Here is a 15,017-nt window from a genome sequence, read left to right as displayed (position 1 = left end):
GGATGTAAGAGTTGGACTGTGAAGAAAGCTGAGTGCTGAAGAATTGATGCTTTTGAGCTGTGGTATTGGAAAAGACTCTTGAGAGTCCCTTGGACTGCAAGGAGATCCAACCAATCCATCCTAAAGGAGATAAGTCCTGGGGTTCATTGGAAAGACTAATGCTGAAGCTGAAACTCCAATACTTTGGCCACCTCATGCGAAGAGTTGACTCATTGGAAAAGACCCTGATGCTGGGAGGGATTGGGGGCAGGAGGAGAAGGGGACGACAAAGGATGAGATGGCTGGATGGCATCACCGACTCAATGGACATGAGTTTGAGTAAACTCCAGGAGTTGGTAATGGACAGGGAGGCCTGGCATGCTGTGATTCATGGGGTTGCAGAGTCGGACATGACTGAGCAACTGAACTGAACTGAACTGCTAAGTCATGTCTGACTCTTTGTGACCCCATGGACTGCAGCACACCAGGCTCCTCTGTCCTCCACTATCTCAGTTTGCTCACATTCATATCCATTGAGTTAGTGATGCCATCTAATCATCTCATCCTCTGTTGCCCCCTTCTCCTCCCGCCTTCAATCTTTCCCAGCATCAGGGTCTTTTCCAATGAGTCAACTCTTCGTATGAGGTAGCCAAAGTACTGGAGTTTCAGCTTTAGCATCATTCCTTCCAAAGAAATACTAGGGCTGATCTCCTTCAGAATGGACTGGTTGGATCTCCTTGCAGTCCAAGGGACTCTCAAGAGTCTTCTCCAACACCACAGTTCAAACTCTTTGGTGCTCAGCCTTCTTCACAGTCCAACTCTCACATACATACATGACCACAGGAAAAACCATAGCCTTGACTAGACGAACCTTTGTTGGCAAAGTAATGCTCTGTTAAACTATAGCTTTGACTATATGGACTCTGTTGGCAAAGCGTCTCTGCCTTTTAATACGCTGTCTAGATTTGTCATAGTTTTCCTTCCAAGGAGCAAGTGTCTTAATTTTCTCAAGTGTTATGGTTACAGTCACCATCCGTAGTGCTTTTAGAGCCTGAGAAAATAAAATCTGTCACTGCTTTCACTTTTTCTTATTTTATTTACCATGAAGTAATGGGACAAGCTGCCATGATCTTAGTGTTCTTTGAGTTTCAAGCCAGCTTTTTCACTGTCCTCATTCACCTTCATCAAGAGGCTCTTTAGTTCCTCTTTGCTTTCTGCCATTAGAGTGATATCACCTGCATATCTGAGGTTATTGGTATTTCTCCTGGAAATCTTGATTCAAGTTTGTGAGTCATCAAGCCTGGCATTTGGCATGATATACCCTGCATAGAAGTTAAATAAGCAAGGCGATAATATATAGCCTTGTTGTACTCAAGTTGTTCCATGTGCAGTTCTAAATATTTCTCCTTGACCTGCATACAGGTTTCTCAGGATGAGAGTAAATTGGTCTTGTATTCCCATCTGTTTAAGAATTTTCCACAGTTTGTTGTGATCCACACAGTCAAAGGCTTTAACGTAGTCAACAAAGAAGTAGATGCTTTTCTCTAATCCCCTCACTTTTTCTATGATCCAGTGAATGTTGGCAGTCAGATCTCTGGTTCTTCTGACTTTTCTAAATCCAGTTTGTATATCTGGAATTTCTCAGTTCATGAACTGCTGAAGCCTAGTTTGAAAGATTTTGAGCATAACTTTGCTAGCATGTGAAATGAGTGAATTGTACAGTAGTTTGAACACTCTTTGGCATTACCCTTCTTTGGGACTGGAATGAAAACTGACCTTTTCCAGTCCTGTGACCATTACATAGGCCTAAAACCAGGACTCCAGCTTTCTCTGTGCCTTTCTACTACTGCCAAGGTCATATCTCTATCTGTTAACATGGGAAATTTAACTCAAGGTAAGACAAGCAAAGGAAGGGCTATTCTACTCAACCTAACTCAAGCTTCCTAAGAGTGGTGCTGTTCCCTTCCAAGAACAACCATAAGCCTTTTCTTCACAGCCACACTGGAAGGAGACAACGATCCTAATAGAAAATAACCAAATAAAGGGCTTCCCCACGCCATGAAATAAGTGTCCTTGTTCTGGATTCATCCATGTCTGTTGCCAACACCATTACTTGAGGTAGACTGAAAGTATGAAGGACTAGCAAAGTCCAAAATCATGGTACACTTGTGGAGATAATTGAATTTAGTTATGGAGGTTTTGTTGTGTATAAAGTTAAGACCATTGTTAATCTGAAATTTCCTAACAACTGCCAATGGTAGCAGCTGAGTTTCCAGTCTCCATGAACTACAGTATCCATAAATGAATTTTACACCTGACCCATAAGCATTTCTGGATCCCAGAAAGTTCCTTCTAAGAGGCTCAAAAGGAAAAGATCGGGGACCTGAAGAAACTACATGAAAATCACAGCAAAATGAGTCACAAATTAGAGTGTGGACACTTAGAAGGGAAGTTGAGTTTTTACTTTTAAAAACCTTTCTGTGGAAAGAAAATGTCAAAGCCCAATAGGATTTAGTTACTTGTCATTATTTATGTGAAGAGAAAATTGAATAATATTAGTGAATACAAACTAAATGTATAACTGCAAAAACCAAACACACATGACATAACCAAGGATAAATGTAGAGAACAATATGGTGGCAATTTGTAAAACAAAAGACAAATAACTAGAGAGTAATGTCTGGACTAATCTAGGTGTTTTAGTAAATTAACTATTAGTTGAATTTTCCAGGTAGCTAAGTGTATTTCTTTCAAAATCCAAAAATACTTCACTTTAATCATTATTTTCTCTAAACCATTTATGGAATTTCTTGACTTTTTAAGTGATATTAATTCACATGATGCAATCTTTTATTTTAATTCACTTTACCTAATTCAAAATTACCTAACTCACTTTACCTAATTCAAAATTTACCTAACACAAAATTCCCCTTTAATCTCATCTAGCCCACCAGGCTCCTTTGCCCATGGGATTTCCCAGGCAAGAATACTGGAGAGAGTCACCATTTCCTTCTCCAAAGGATCTTTCTGACCCAGGGATCAAACTCACTTCTTCTGCACCACCTGGGAAGCCCCTCTAATTTCATCAATATAATATAATTATTTTTAAACGTTTTATCAACACATATAGTAATATTATGTTCCAGGCATTATTCTTAGTGTTTTTCACATATACTCTATAAGTTCAATCCTTATAACAGCATACAGAGAAGATAATATATCCTTGTTTATCAGATGAATAAACTAAGACACTTGGGTTTAGTTTCATAATTTGCTCAAAGTAGGGAAACTAAAAAGCAACAATCTGGAACCCAAACTCAGGAAACCTGTTTCCAAGGTTGTGAACATGGCCTCATGGCCTCTATGTTCTGTGTTTGCATTTATTTTATTTCATTCCAATCTTTATTGACAAATAAGCTTCTTTTAAATAGCAGTGATCAATCAGATGTCTGTGTAATTCTATGATCACTTCTTTACTTAACACTGTTGACATTCCGTATTTTGATATAGTTCTCATTATTATAGTTTAAATGACTCATTAATATTCTATTGGGTTGATAGACCATGTTTCAGTAAACCTTTTATTATTGTGGGACACAGATTTCTTCAGTTGTTATGGAATCACTTGTATTTGTTTGAAAGTTTTTTGTGTCAAATTTCATGAATTTTTTGACCTCAAAGAAGATAACATTTGCCTGAAAAAGTTTTTTTTTTTTGTACTCCAAAATGTTATTAAAGAAACAGAAATTAAAATTATTTAACTTATTCTAGAAGACTCAAAGCAATTATTGCAAATTCCAATTATTTAACTATGATGTACCAGTGTTACCTTGGGAACCACTGAAAGGTGCAGGTTATTTTACATATACAAATTAAACAAAACACACACTGCTGTTCAAGTTTTGTCTGTTTTATGTAGATTCATTTTAGTCTCTTCTTTTGCTAAAAAGCTGACAGGATTCAATTTTGTTTTTAGAGCACGTATACTTCCAATATATGTTGCACATATAATTTTGTAATATTGTATAAACAACGACTAAGTGAGATCTGACTGAAGGTAGTGCTCTTTTAGGATTGAAATTTTGGATGTTGTTAAAAATATTTCAGCCACTTATAGTCTTTCAACAAATTTCTCTCCTTTGTTTCACAAAAGCTAGAGTATTAGCCTTAGATCTACCCAAAGTGAGCTGCTACCAAATTTCAATAGTGGGAGAATAGACAAAAAGGCATGAAGATAGGAGAAGATAAGAGAGTAAATTCACTGAGGGCCATATTGATGTATAAAACAGGCAAATAAATAAAGATCCATTACCTAAAGGGTTTTCTCTTTAGGAATTTATAATTTAACTTTTGTTTGAGACTTGTGGTTAACTCCATAAGCTAATGCATAAGAATACCATCAGTTCAGTCAGTCAGTTCAGTCGCTTAGTCATGTCCGACTCTTTGCAACCCCATGAATAGCAGCACGCCAGGCCTCCCTGTCCATCACCAACTCCCGGAGTTCACTCAGACTCACGTCCATCGAGTCAGTGATGCCATCCAGCCATCTCATCCTCTGTCATCCCCTTCTCCTCCTGCCCCCAATCCCTCCCAGCATCAAAGTCTTTTCCAGTGATTCAACTCTTCGCATGAGGTAGCCAAAGTACTGGAGTTTCAGCTTTAGCATCATTCCTTCCAAAGGAATCCCAGGGCTGATCTCCTTCAGAACGGACTGGTTGGATCTCCTTGCAGTCCAAGGGACTCTCAAGAGTCTTCTCCAACACCACAGTTCAAAAGCATCAATTCTTTGGCGCTCAGCCTTCTTCACAGTCCAACTCTCACATCCACACATGACCACTGGAAAAACCATAGCCTTGACTAGATGGACCTTTGTTGGCAAAGTAATGTCTCTGCTTTTGAATATGCTATCTAGGTTGGACATAAGTTTCCTTCCAGGGAGTAAGCATCTTTTAATTTCATGGCTGCAGTCACCATGTGAGTGATTTTGGAGCCCAAAAAAATACAGTCTCACACTGTTTCCACTGTTTCCCCATCTATTTCCCATACTAACTCATAATAGCAACTATATTTAAGATGTACTTAAACATTTTTATTATTAGAATCCATTGTTTGCTGAACTATACAAGGTGGGGATATGAGCATATAGCTGATGTATGTAACATGAAATCTGCTTTTGAAAATCCAAGTCTTTTTAGGTATAGCATGTGAAGCAATGTAAGAGAGCCTACAGATATTAATAACTGTAATGATATGATTTCCAATGAGAAGACAATGTTAGTGACTTAATATTAGTGATATACTTATTATTATTATAGTTACATATTTATATTGAAATGTGACTCTCTGTAAGTTACTTTTGCATGTATAGTAGATCCTCTCTGAGGTTAAAAAAAAGAAAAAAGACAGTATGAAGTTTCTTAAATATATAGGACATAGAAAATCTCAGAGAAGGAAAGAATGCTCATAATTCTCTGGGAACCCAGCAGATTTTTAAAGTCTGGGTCATGATGGATTACATTAGAATGTGGGGAGAGAAATACCATGCATTGTTCTGTAGCATTTTTCTTTTAACTATTCCTTTCCCATTTCTTTAATGTTCACCTTATATTAATAGTGACTGACATGTTATAGTCAACAGACTTGTGTTGTACATACAAAGAGAAATTTGCAATGAATTTAAAGATTTGACCTCATCTGTGATTCCAGCAGATAAATAGAAAAAAGCTAGAGAATTGGGATAAAAATTAAAGGAATATTGAAGTCAAATTTTATGCATTATGTCTTCACATTTTTGTGAAATATGAAAATGTATGCAAAAATACACAAAACTTTGCTGTCAGCAAGAATGGATTAGCAAAAGAGAAACAACAAATTATTATAACCATCATCAAGATTCATGTGTTAATTCATATATTTTTATTGCATTGGTTTAGATGTGTTAAAAGCAAATTAAATAGGCATGGTCCTTATCCTACAGAATCTTGGGATTTAAGACAGGCTCCATTACCAAGACAAATGTAAGAGAAAAATAGACAAGTATATACCTCTTAGAGAAAGACATACATTAAGTGAATGAAAGAATAAATAAACTGAATCCTTCCTTTGGCTTATAAGTTTGAGAAAAAGGAAAATGACACCTCCTCAGATTTGGAGTTTAACCACCAGTTGTCACAGGAATAACTTTGAGGGTATACTTTTGCAGTAATGGCAGAAAATAATCTGAAAATACTGGTCTATATCAGTCTATTATTCCTGGTCTATTCTGGTTTATTCCAGTCTATTTCAGTCTATTCTGATCTACTCTACTCTAAACTGGTCTACTGGTCTAAACCAGCATGGTCTATTCCAATCTAAACCAGTCTATTCTGATAAAAACCGATCTGATACAGTTAAACCGACCTGAGCCAGTTGGGACCAGTCTGAAACAGATTGAACCAACTCCTCAAAAACGGTTTAAACTGGCCTGAATCTGTTTGAACTAGGCCAAACCAGTTTGAACTGGTCCAAGCTAGTCCAAGCCAGTTTGAACCAGTCTAAATTGGCCTGAACCAGTTTAAACTGGTCTGAACCTGTTTGAACTGGTCTGAGCTAGTTTGAGCCAGTCTGAGCCAGTTTGAACCAGTCTAAACCAATTTGAACCAGTCTGAACTGATTTGAATAGGTCTGAGCTGTTTTGTGGATGTTCATTGGAAGGACTGACGTTGAAGCTGAAACTCCAATACTTTGGCCACCTGATGCGAAGAGCTGACTCATTTGAAAAGACCCTAATGCTGAGAAAGATTGAAGGCAGGAGGAGAAGGGGACAACAGAGGATGAGATGGTTGGATGGCATCACTGACTCAATGGACATGAATTTGGGTGAACTCCAGGAATTGGTGATGGACAGGGAAGCCTGGTGTGTTGCAGTTCATAGGGTCGCAAAGAGTCGGACATGACTGAGCGACTGAACTGAGCTGGTTTGAACTGGTTTTGCCCAGTCCAAACTAGTTTAAACCAGTGTTCATTCAAAATCCATACTATTCTGATCCAACCAAGTTAAATTTTCAGAACAGACTATCTTAATAATTAAATTAAAATTTCAGTCATCCTCAAAGTTCCTTTTTTTATTTAAAATGCCTTCAGTAATAAAAAAGACTGAATCTGGAAAATACAAGCTTTCATAATTTAATATCCTTAAGTCAATTATTTAAAAAGTAGAATGAAATAGCATGAACAGTATGGCTCATTAATATATTAGCAATGCAAAAAGTAGTTATAGTAGCTGCACAATGTTATAATTTTTTAAAACACCCTTGGTGTTATTCACTGCTTCTTAGTGAAACACATTTGTATTGTTTATTTTTTAATTTGCTTTTCATTCCCTGCTTTACAATTGAACATGTGTTTGCAATTGTATTTAGCAAAATTCATGATCTTAACATTGTACACCAAAGTCAATGTGCCTTCCTGGCACAAAATACTCCGTATTCAAACACTTTTCTAATGTTTGGGGTTCCTGTCTCAATTGACAATACTGAAAAATATGTATTAGCCAAGCAAACCCACTATCTCAAAGCCATGCTGAAAATTACTCCAACCTGTCAAAGCCAATTGCAATTCCCTCCTAGCCCAATTCTTAGCTTCACTTTGTATGTGAAATAGGAAAAGTTGGATTTGATTATAACCACATGCAGAAGAAATCAAGGAATCATATATAACTTATATATTTAATATTATAGATAATTTTCCTTTTAAAGAATATGTCTTTCTTTTCCCATCATTTATCCCATCTCACCTCTTCCAAATAAGTCACTCATCAATACATGAGTAGTTTAGAGTTGTATAACACATTTTAAAATCTTTGCTGCACCACATCATTCTCACCTTGGAGATAGAATAACCCTAATGGAAGAAATCTAAATCTCTTGCAGATTCAGTAATTTGAGGTTTTGCTCAAATGTCAGCCTATTTTCTATGATTTATTATGTTTATATACCGACTACAGTGGTCTGCTAACTATGGTACCCAGTGGCTATTAATACAGTTCTAACAAAAGGGCATGATTCCATCCTTGAAGTTCACTTACATAAAAGTAAATTTCCTTCTTTAAGGAAAAAAATCAATTTTATTTCATACCAGAACTCAGAAGGGCTAAAACAAGGTTATACACTAGATGAGAAACATGACTAAAATATTACCCTGCCCCACTACTGATGGCGAGCACTACAAACTGCTTAAAAGTTAGAGCCCATAAAAATCCCTGGCAAAACTTAAGAGAACAACAAAAAACAAAATAATGGCATTGGGGAAAATAAAGGCAGGTTGCTTGGAATAAACAACATGATTTCCATCTATAAAATCACCCGAGTCCATTGCATTTAACATTTATGAGCATTATCTAAAGGAGAAAGCAGACTGCGTTCAAAGAAGTCTAAGAGACAAATATAAGCTTTACATCTCGGTTCACTGTTATTTATTGATGAAATATTCTAGGATTTTCATCAAGGCTTTGATGTAACTATTTCTTCCTCATTTTAGCTAGTGTGATTGAGACTCTGGTAGAATAAATGATGCAATCAGACAAGTCAGCACATTATTGTCATGGAAGGAAATGCATTGGGAACTAATTTTCAGGCACTAGAATGACTTGGAGAAGGCAATGGCACCCCACTCCAGTACTCTTGCCTGGAAAATCCCATGGACCGAGGAGCCTGGTGGGCTGCAATCCATGGGGTCGCTAAGAGTTGGGCACGACTGAGCGACTTCACTTTCACTTTTTACTTTCCTGCATTGGAGAAAGAAATGGCAACCCACTCCAGTGTTCTTGCCTGGAGAATCCCAGGGACGGGGAGCCTGGTGGGCTGCCGTCTCTGAGGTCGCACAGAGTCGGACACGACTGAAGTGACTCAGCAGCAGCAGCAGCAGAATGACTTGAGATACTCAGCCATTCGGGGTAAGTAAAGTTTTGAATTCTAGTTTGAGGTACTTAGGCTTTTCATCATTTATACTTGCTTATGGGTGAAATATAAATTCAAGGGAGAAAAGTACCTGTAAGACTGAGCAGATGCCCTCTTCCACTACCACAACAATTGTGGAAAGAATTGTTAAGGAAGTGCCACATGATCAAGTTAGTCTGTGCTCCCAACCGGGGGGGGGGATGGTTCTATGCTCCCACATGGAAGACAGCTGCCCTGGAAAGCTGCCTGTACCCTCAGCAGACCTTAAGAGAGAGCAAATAAATAAACTGTTGTATATTAAACCACTGGGATTTCAGTTTTTCTTGTTTCCAAACTATAATGCAACCTATCTTGACTGATATTATCAACCACAGTTACAAAACTGTTAATACACTTCCATTAGCTTTCCAGTATTATTTTAGATTATATATATATATATGTGTGTGTGTGTGTGTGTATATATATATATCATGTTTTCCATGTTATTTTGTAAACTATTCTCTACATATATAATAAATTAACATCTATATAATATATAATGAATATTTTCCAGGTTATTAAATATATTTTCCAAAACACTATTTTCAAGTTACAGAGCACTGAACTAATACCATACCATATTTTATCTAACCTTTCACTAATATTGAACAGTTTTGCTAAATAGTGCTTTACTAGCTAACCTATCCTAGCTCTTTGTGTATATTTTTATCTTCCTGGGATAATGTTTCCAAAATGGTAACACTGAATCAAAGCTTATTCATTTTAAAGGCTTTTGATACACATTGCCAAATTACCCTTCAAAGTTTTTGTATGAATTTATAATTTTTATGAGTATGCAATATATCATTGTCACTCTGCCCTTGATGACTCTGAAAATTACAGTTTCAAAAACTGAAAACTTGGTATATAAAAACTATCTCATTTCTTATTTTAATTTGAAGGTAAAGTTATTTTGAGTAGCTGATGTCAAAGAGAAGACCAGGAATTCAGATCTTTTGAGAATGGAACCATTTAATGCTATATATTTGACTCTCTATATCTGTCATCTCATTCTGAAAATGCTACTATGTGACCTTTCATCATCATTATTTTATAAGGGTCCTATAGATTCAATTTCATACTTGATCCCAAAATTTCATAGGACAATTTCTAATTCCAATCTTTGAGGCTCTTTTTATTTGCTTTATTGTTGTTCAGTCCCTAAGTCATGTTCAACTCTTTGCAATCCCATGAACAGCAGCGTGCCAGGCTTTCCTGTCCTTCACTATCTCCCAGAATTTGCTCACATTCATATCCATGGAGTTAGTAATGCTATCTAACCATCTTATCCTCTGCTGCCCCCTTCTCCTCCTGCCTTCATTCTTTCTCAGCATCAGGGTCTTGTCCAATGAGCCCGCTTTTTGCATCAGGTGGCCAAAAGATTGGAGCTTCAGCTTCAACATCAGTCCTTCCAATGAACATTCAGGGTTGCTTTCCTTTAGAGTTGACTGGTTTGATCTCCTTGCAGTCCAAGGGACTCTCGAGAGTCTTCTCCAACACTACAATTTAAAGGCATCAATTCTTTGGCTTACATCCATTTTATAGATTACCATTTTTATTAATTCATGGTCTGAGACTGATTTGCATAATTCCATTTATTAGCATTAAAATAAATATATTTTGACTCAAATACACACTCATTATTTTTAAAGTTTTGTTTTAGTCTCACAGACATGGTAGACATGATCAATCTGGCACAAAGGAGCCATTCTCTCTGTTTTCTGAAGAGTTTTTTAGAACTACAAAGTCTGGAAAGCTAAAATCCATATTTCCAAGGTTAACTGGCAATTTCAAATGTAGATGTGAAATAGATCACACTGAAAATGTAAGATCCTTGATCCAAACCTCAAGATTGGGAAGGTGCAGGTGAAGCAGGGGACTTCTTATTTTGTCTCTTGCACTGGCAAGTAAGGACAAAGATGGTATTGCCTCGGTGCCAGGTCACTAAGCTTACAAGCACTTGCAATGGAGGCACGAGCAGCAGTCTCCTGATGCTGGATCACAGCTCCAGGGTTGTGCTCTTGAACTTGACAGTCCAGGTGGAGTTTGCGTAATTACCCACTTCTCTGATCACAGCAAAGGTAGCAGCAACCCTGCAGGCCCATTGAGCAGTGTGATTCTGGGAATCATAGCCCAGTTCCCTTCTCTTTCCAGCCATTTTGTGTGAACTAAATTATCTGAGTCAAATGTCTTTTGCTTTAAATAGCTAGACTTGGGAATTCCCTGGCTGTCCAGTGCTTAGGACACTGGGCTTCCATTGCAGGAGGCACGGGTTTGATCCATGGTCCAAGAACTAAGATCCTGCATGCTACACCATCAAAAAAAAAATGAACAGATAAATAAAATTAAATAATAATTTTTAAAGTAAATAATTCTATATATGCTGCTGCTAAGTCGCTTCAGTCGTGTCCGACTCTGTGCGACCCCAGAGACGGCAGCCCACCAGGCTCCCCCATCCCTGGGATTCTCCAGGCAAGAACACTGGAGTGGGTTGCCATTTCCTTCTCCAATGCATGAAAGTGAAAAGTGAAAGTGAAGTCACTCAGTCGTATCCAACTCTTAGCGACTCCATGGACTGCACCCTACCAGGCTCCTCTGTCCGTGGGATTTTCCAGGCAAGAGTAGTGGAGTGGGATGCCATTGCCTTCTCCGATATGCAGAGTACATCATATGAAATGCCCAGGGGGATGAAGCATAAGCTGGAATCAAGACGTAGTGTCGTTGCTGGTAACATAAACTAGGACATCAGAGGAGTTCCTGCCAGTGGTATATCGATAGCAGTTCCAAACACAGCTGATCAAGTAACCCTTAAAAGCCAAGATAATGCTGATAAATAGAAGAATAACGAGGACCAAACAGGTAGGATTCACTGACATGATATCATCTTTGTACGGAATATCAGGAGGCAGCTGTCGTGTGTATTCCTGGATGGAATTTGGATAAACAAGTATGGTGACCACAACCAAGGTGTTCAGGGCAAAATCAAAGATTCGGTAGCAGAAGAATGGGATGATCCAGGCTGCGTGTTGCTTGTATGCTCCATATGTAGCCATGGCACAGATAAGGATCATGAGAAAAGAAATCACGATGGCAATGCACATGTTGGCATCATCCATGAACTCAAAGTCACCCCTGAGTTCAGATCTTGAAAAGTGGTAATGATATGGATCAGCCAGGGTGTTCAATAGAATCAGCAGTACCACGGCATTGACGATCAGGTACCAGACACCGAGCAGGATGGTGCATAATAGTCTGTATATTTCAATCCCAGTGTCCCAATTTATCCTTCCTCCTCTGTTTTCTACATCCATAATTGTATTTATGTTTTGTAGATAAATTTATCTGTTCTCTTTTTTTAGTTTCACATGTAAGTGATATCATATGATATTTGTCTTCCTTTGTCTGACTAACTTAACCTATCTGTTTTTAAATAATTAGAGAGTATTGTATTGTATTGAATTGTATTGTACTGTATAGAAGTCTTCTTCAACAGTTGTGGGGGTTTTTTTTTCTCCTTGATTTATAATGTATTTTCTTTCATGGATTTTTATATTCTACTTGCTTTGTAAAGTTTCATTTTGTTAGAATTTCATTGTATTTTTGTATCTTTCACCTACTAAAAAATAACCACTTTGTTCACTTTAATGCTTTTCTTTTTCTTTAAACTCTTTCTCATCTGATACCTCTGGAGAAGGCAATGGCACCCCACTCCAGTACTCTTGCCTGGAAAATCCCATGGACAGAGGAGCCTGGTAGGCTGCAATCCATGGGGTTGCTAAGAGTCAGATTCGACTGAGCAACTTCACTTTCACTTTTCAATTTCATGCATTGGAGAAGGAAATGGCAACCCACTCCAGTGTTCTTGCCTGGAGAATCCCAGGAACGGGGAAGCCTGGTGGGCTGCCTTCTATGGGGTCTCACAGAGTTGGACACAACTGAAGCTACTTAGCAGCAGCAGCAGCATCTGATACCAATATTTATATTTGGAGCATAATTTTTATTGCATTCGTTTGATATAAATTTGTTCATTTTTAATTTTTAACCTCTATACATGACTTTGATTTTATACATATAGCAGTCTATTTACAATGAAGAATTAGTTGACTGAGGTGAGATGATAATGTGTGAATAAAGTAAAAAGCAGGAACTTCAAATGGGTCCAACTTACAACCAGTTCAACTATTATTCAACCTTGATAATATCAATCTAATCTAAGACAGCTTGGTTTAAGTAAATTGTCAAAGTAATAATATCAACATATAACTTCTGCCTTTTGCCATGACATAAATTCTAACTCTGCCTTAAGACACAAAGTGCTGGTCACATTTAGTAAGGAAAAATAATCATGGCCCACAACAGGTAAACTTCCACATAAACGACTTTTATATCAATGCAATTTCATAAAACTAACTTTATGAAAATATTTAAGCAACAATTAAAGACATATTGTGCTCATTTCACATGCTAGTAAGGTTATGCTCAAAATCGTTCAAGATAGGTTTCAGCAGTATGTGAACCAAGAACTTCCAGATGTAAATCTTGGATTTAGAAAAGGCAGAGGAATCAGAAATCAAATTGCCAACATTTGCTAGATCATAGAGAAAGCAAGGGAATTCCAGAAAAACATCTACTTCTGCTTCATTGACTAAGCCAAAGCTTTTGACTGTGTGGATCACAACAAACTGTGGAAAATTCTTAAAGAGATGGGAATACCAGACCACTTTATCTATCTCCTGAGAAACCTGTATGTGGGTCAAGATGCAACAGTTAGAACTGGACATGGAACAACAGACCAGTTCCAAATTGGGAAAAGAGTACATCAAGGCTGTATATTGTCACTCTGCTTATCTAACTTGTATGCAGAGTTCATCATGAGAAATATGCCAAGTTGGATGAATCACAAGCTGAAACTAAGATTGCCAGGAGAAATATCAACAACCTCAAATATGCAGATGATACCACTCTCAATAGCATAAAGTGAAGAGGAACTAAAGAGCCTCTTGATGTGGGTGAAAGAGGAGAGTGAAAAAGCTGGCTTGAAATTCAACATTCAGAAAACTAAGATGATGGCATCTGGTTCCATCACTTTATGGCAAATAGAAGGGGTAAAAGTGGAAGCAGTGACAGATTTTATTTTCTTGGGCTCCAAAATCACTGCAGATGGTGACTGCAGCCATGAAATTAAAAGACGCTTGCTTCTTGGAAAGAAAGCTATTACAAACCTAGACAGAGTATTAAAAACTAGAGACATCACTTTGCTAACAAGGGTTCATACAGTCAAAGCTATGGTTTTTCAGTAGCCACGTATGGATGTGAGAGTTGGACCATAAAGAAGGCTGAGAGCTGAAGAACTAATGCTTTTGAATTGTGATGCTGGAGAAGATTCTTGAGAGTCCCTCAGACTGCAAGAAGACCAAATCAGTCAATCCTAGAGGAAATCAACCCTGAATATTTATTGGAAAGGCTGATGCTGAAGCTCCAATCCTTTAGCCATTTGATGCGGAGAACTGACTCATTGGACAAGACCTTGATGCTGGGAAAGGTTGAAGGCAAAAGCAGAAGGGGTTGGCAGAGGATTAAATGGTTAGATAGCATCACCAACTCAACAGATATGAGTTTTCACAAACTCCGGGAGTGACAAGGAAGCCTGGCATGCTGCAGTCCATGGGGTAGCACAGTTGGACACAACTTAGCAACAGAACAACAAGGAATTTTAAAAACATTATATCTGAATTTAGAAAACACATACATATAAATGTAGAAGTGGCTCTGATAAGCAGCACTTGATTAGTCAAGTTTCCATTACAATTATTGTCTTAATTGCCCATTTTGAGATTAATCATGTAGGTCACTCTTGCTACTAGTTAATCTATGGCTGAAAAGGAATGAAAAGAATACAGAAAAGGAACTCAGATTGTGTTAGTTTTCTATTGCTGCAAACAAATTACCACAATCTTAGAGACGTAAGACAACATCTACTTACTGTCTCACAGTATCTGTAGGTCAGAAGTCCAGGCACAATGCAGCTGGGGTCTCTGCTGGGGTCTAACACGGATGTAACCA

The 15,017-nt window shown here is 37.8% G+C and overlaps 1 protein-coding gene across 1 annotated transcript; it reads right to left on the bottom strand.

Annotated features, from left to right (window-relative positions):
• Positions 1 to 11,642: 11,642 nt before the first annotated feature.
• LOC133254495 (lysosomal-associated transmembrane protein 4B-like) lies at positions 11,643 to 12,265 on the bottom strand. The gene has a single exon (XM_061428711.1). It carries the CDS (start codon positions 12,263 to 12,265, stop codon positions 11,660 to 11,662), a length of 606 nt encoding a protein of 201 aa, XP_061284695.1. The 3' UTR covers positions 11,643 to 11,659.
• Positions 12,266 to 15,017: the final 2,752 nt, after the last annotated feature.

Source organism: Bos javanicus, chromosome 9 (assembly GCF_032452875.1).
Source record: "Bos javanicus breed banteng chromosome 9, ARS-OSU_banteng_1.0, whole genome shotgun sequence".
Classification (NCBI taxonomy): Eukaryota; Metazoa; Chordata; class Mammalia; order Artiodactyla; family Bovidae; genus Bos; species Bos javanicus.
Note: the sequence above shows the minus strand (reverse complement) of the source record. Positions and strands in the feature narration are given on the sequence as shown.

Coding starts and splice junctions, on each gene's coding strand:
- LOC133254495 (XM_061428711.1), bottom strand. CDS start 12,265: ATGGATGTAGAAAACAGAGGAGGAAGGATAAATTGGGACACTGGGATT.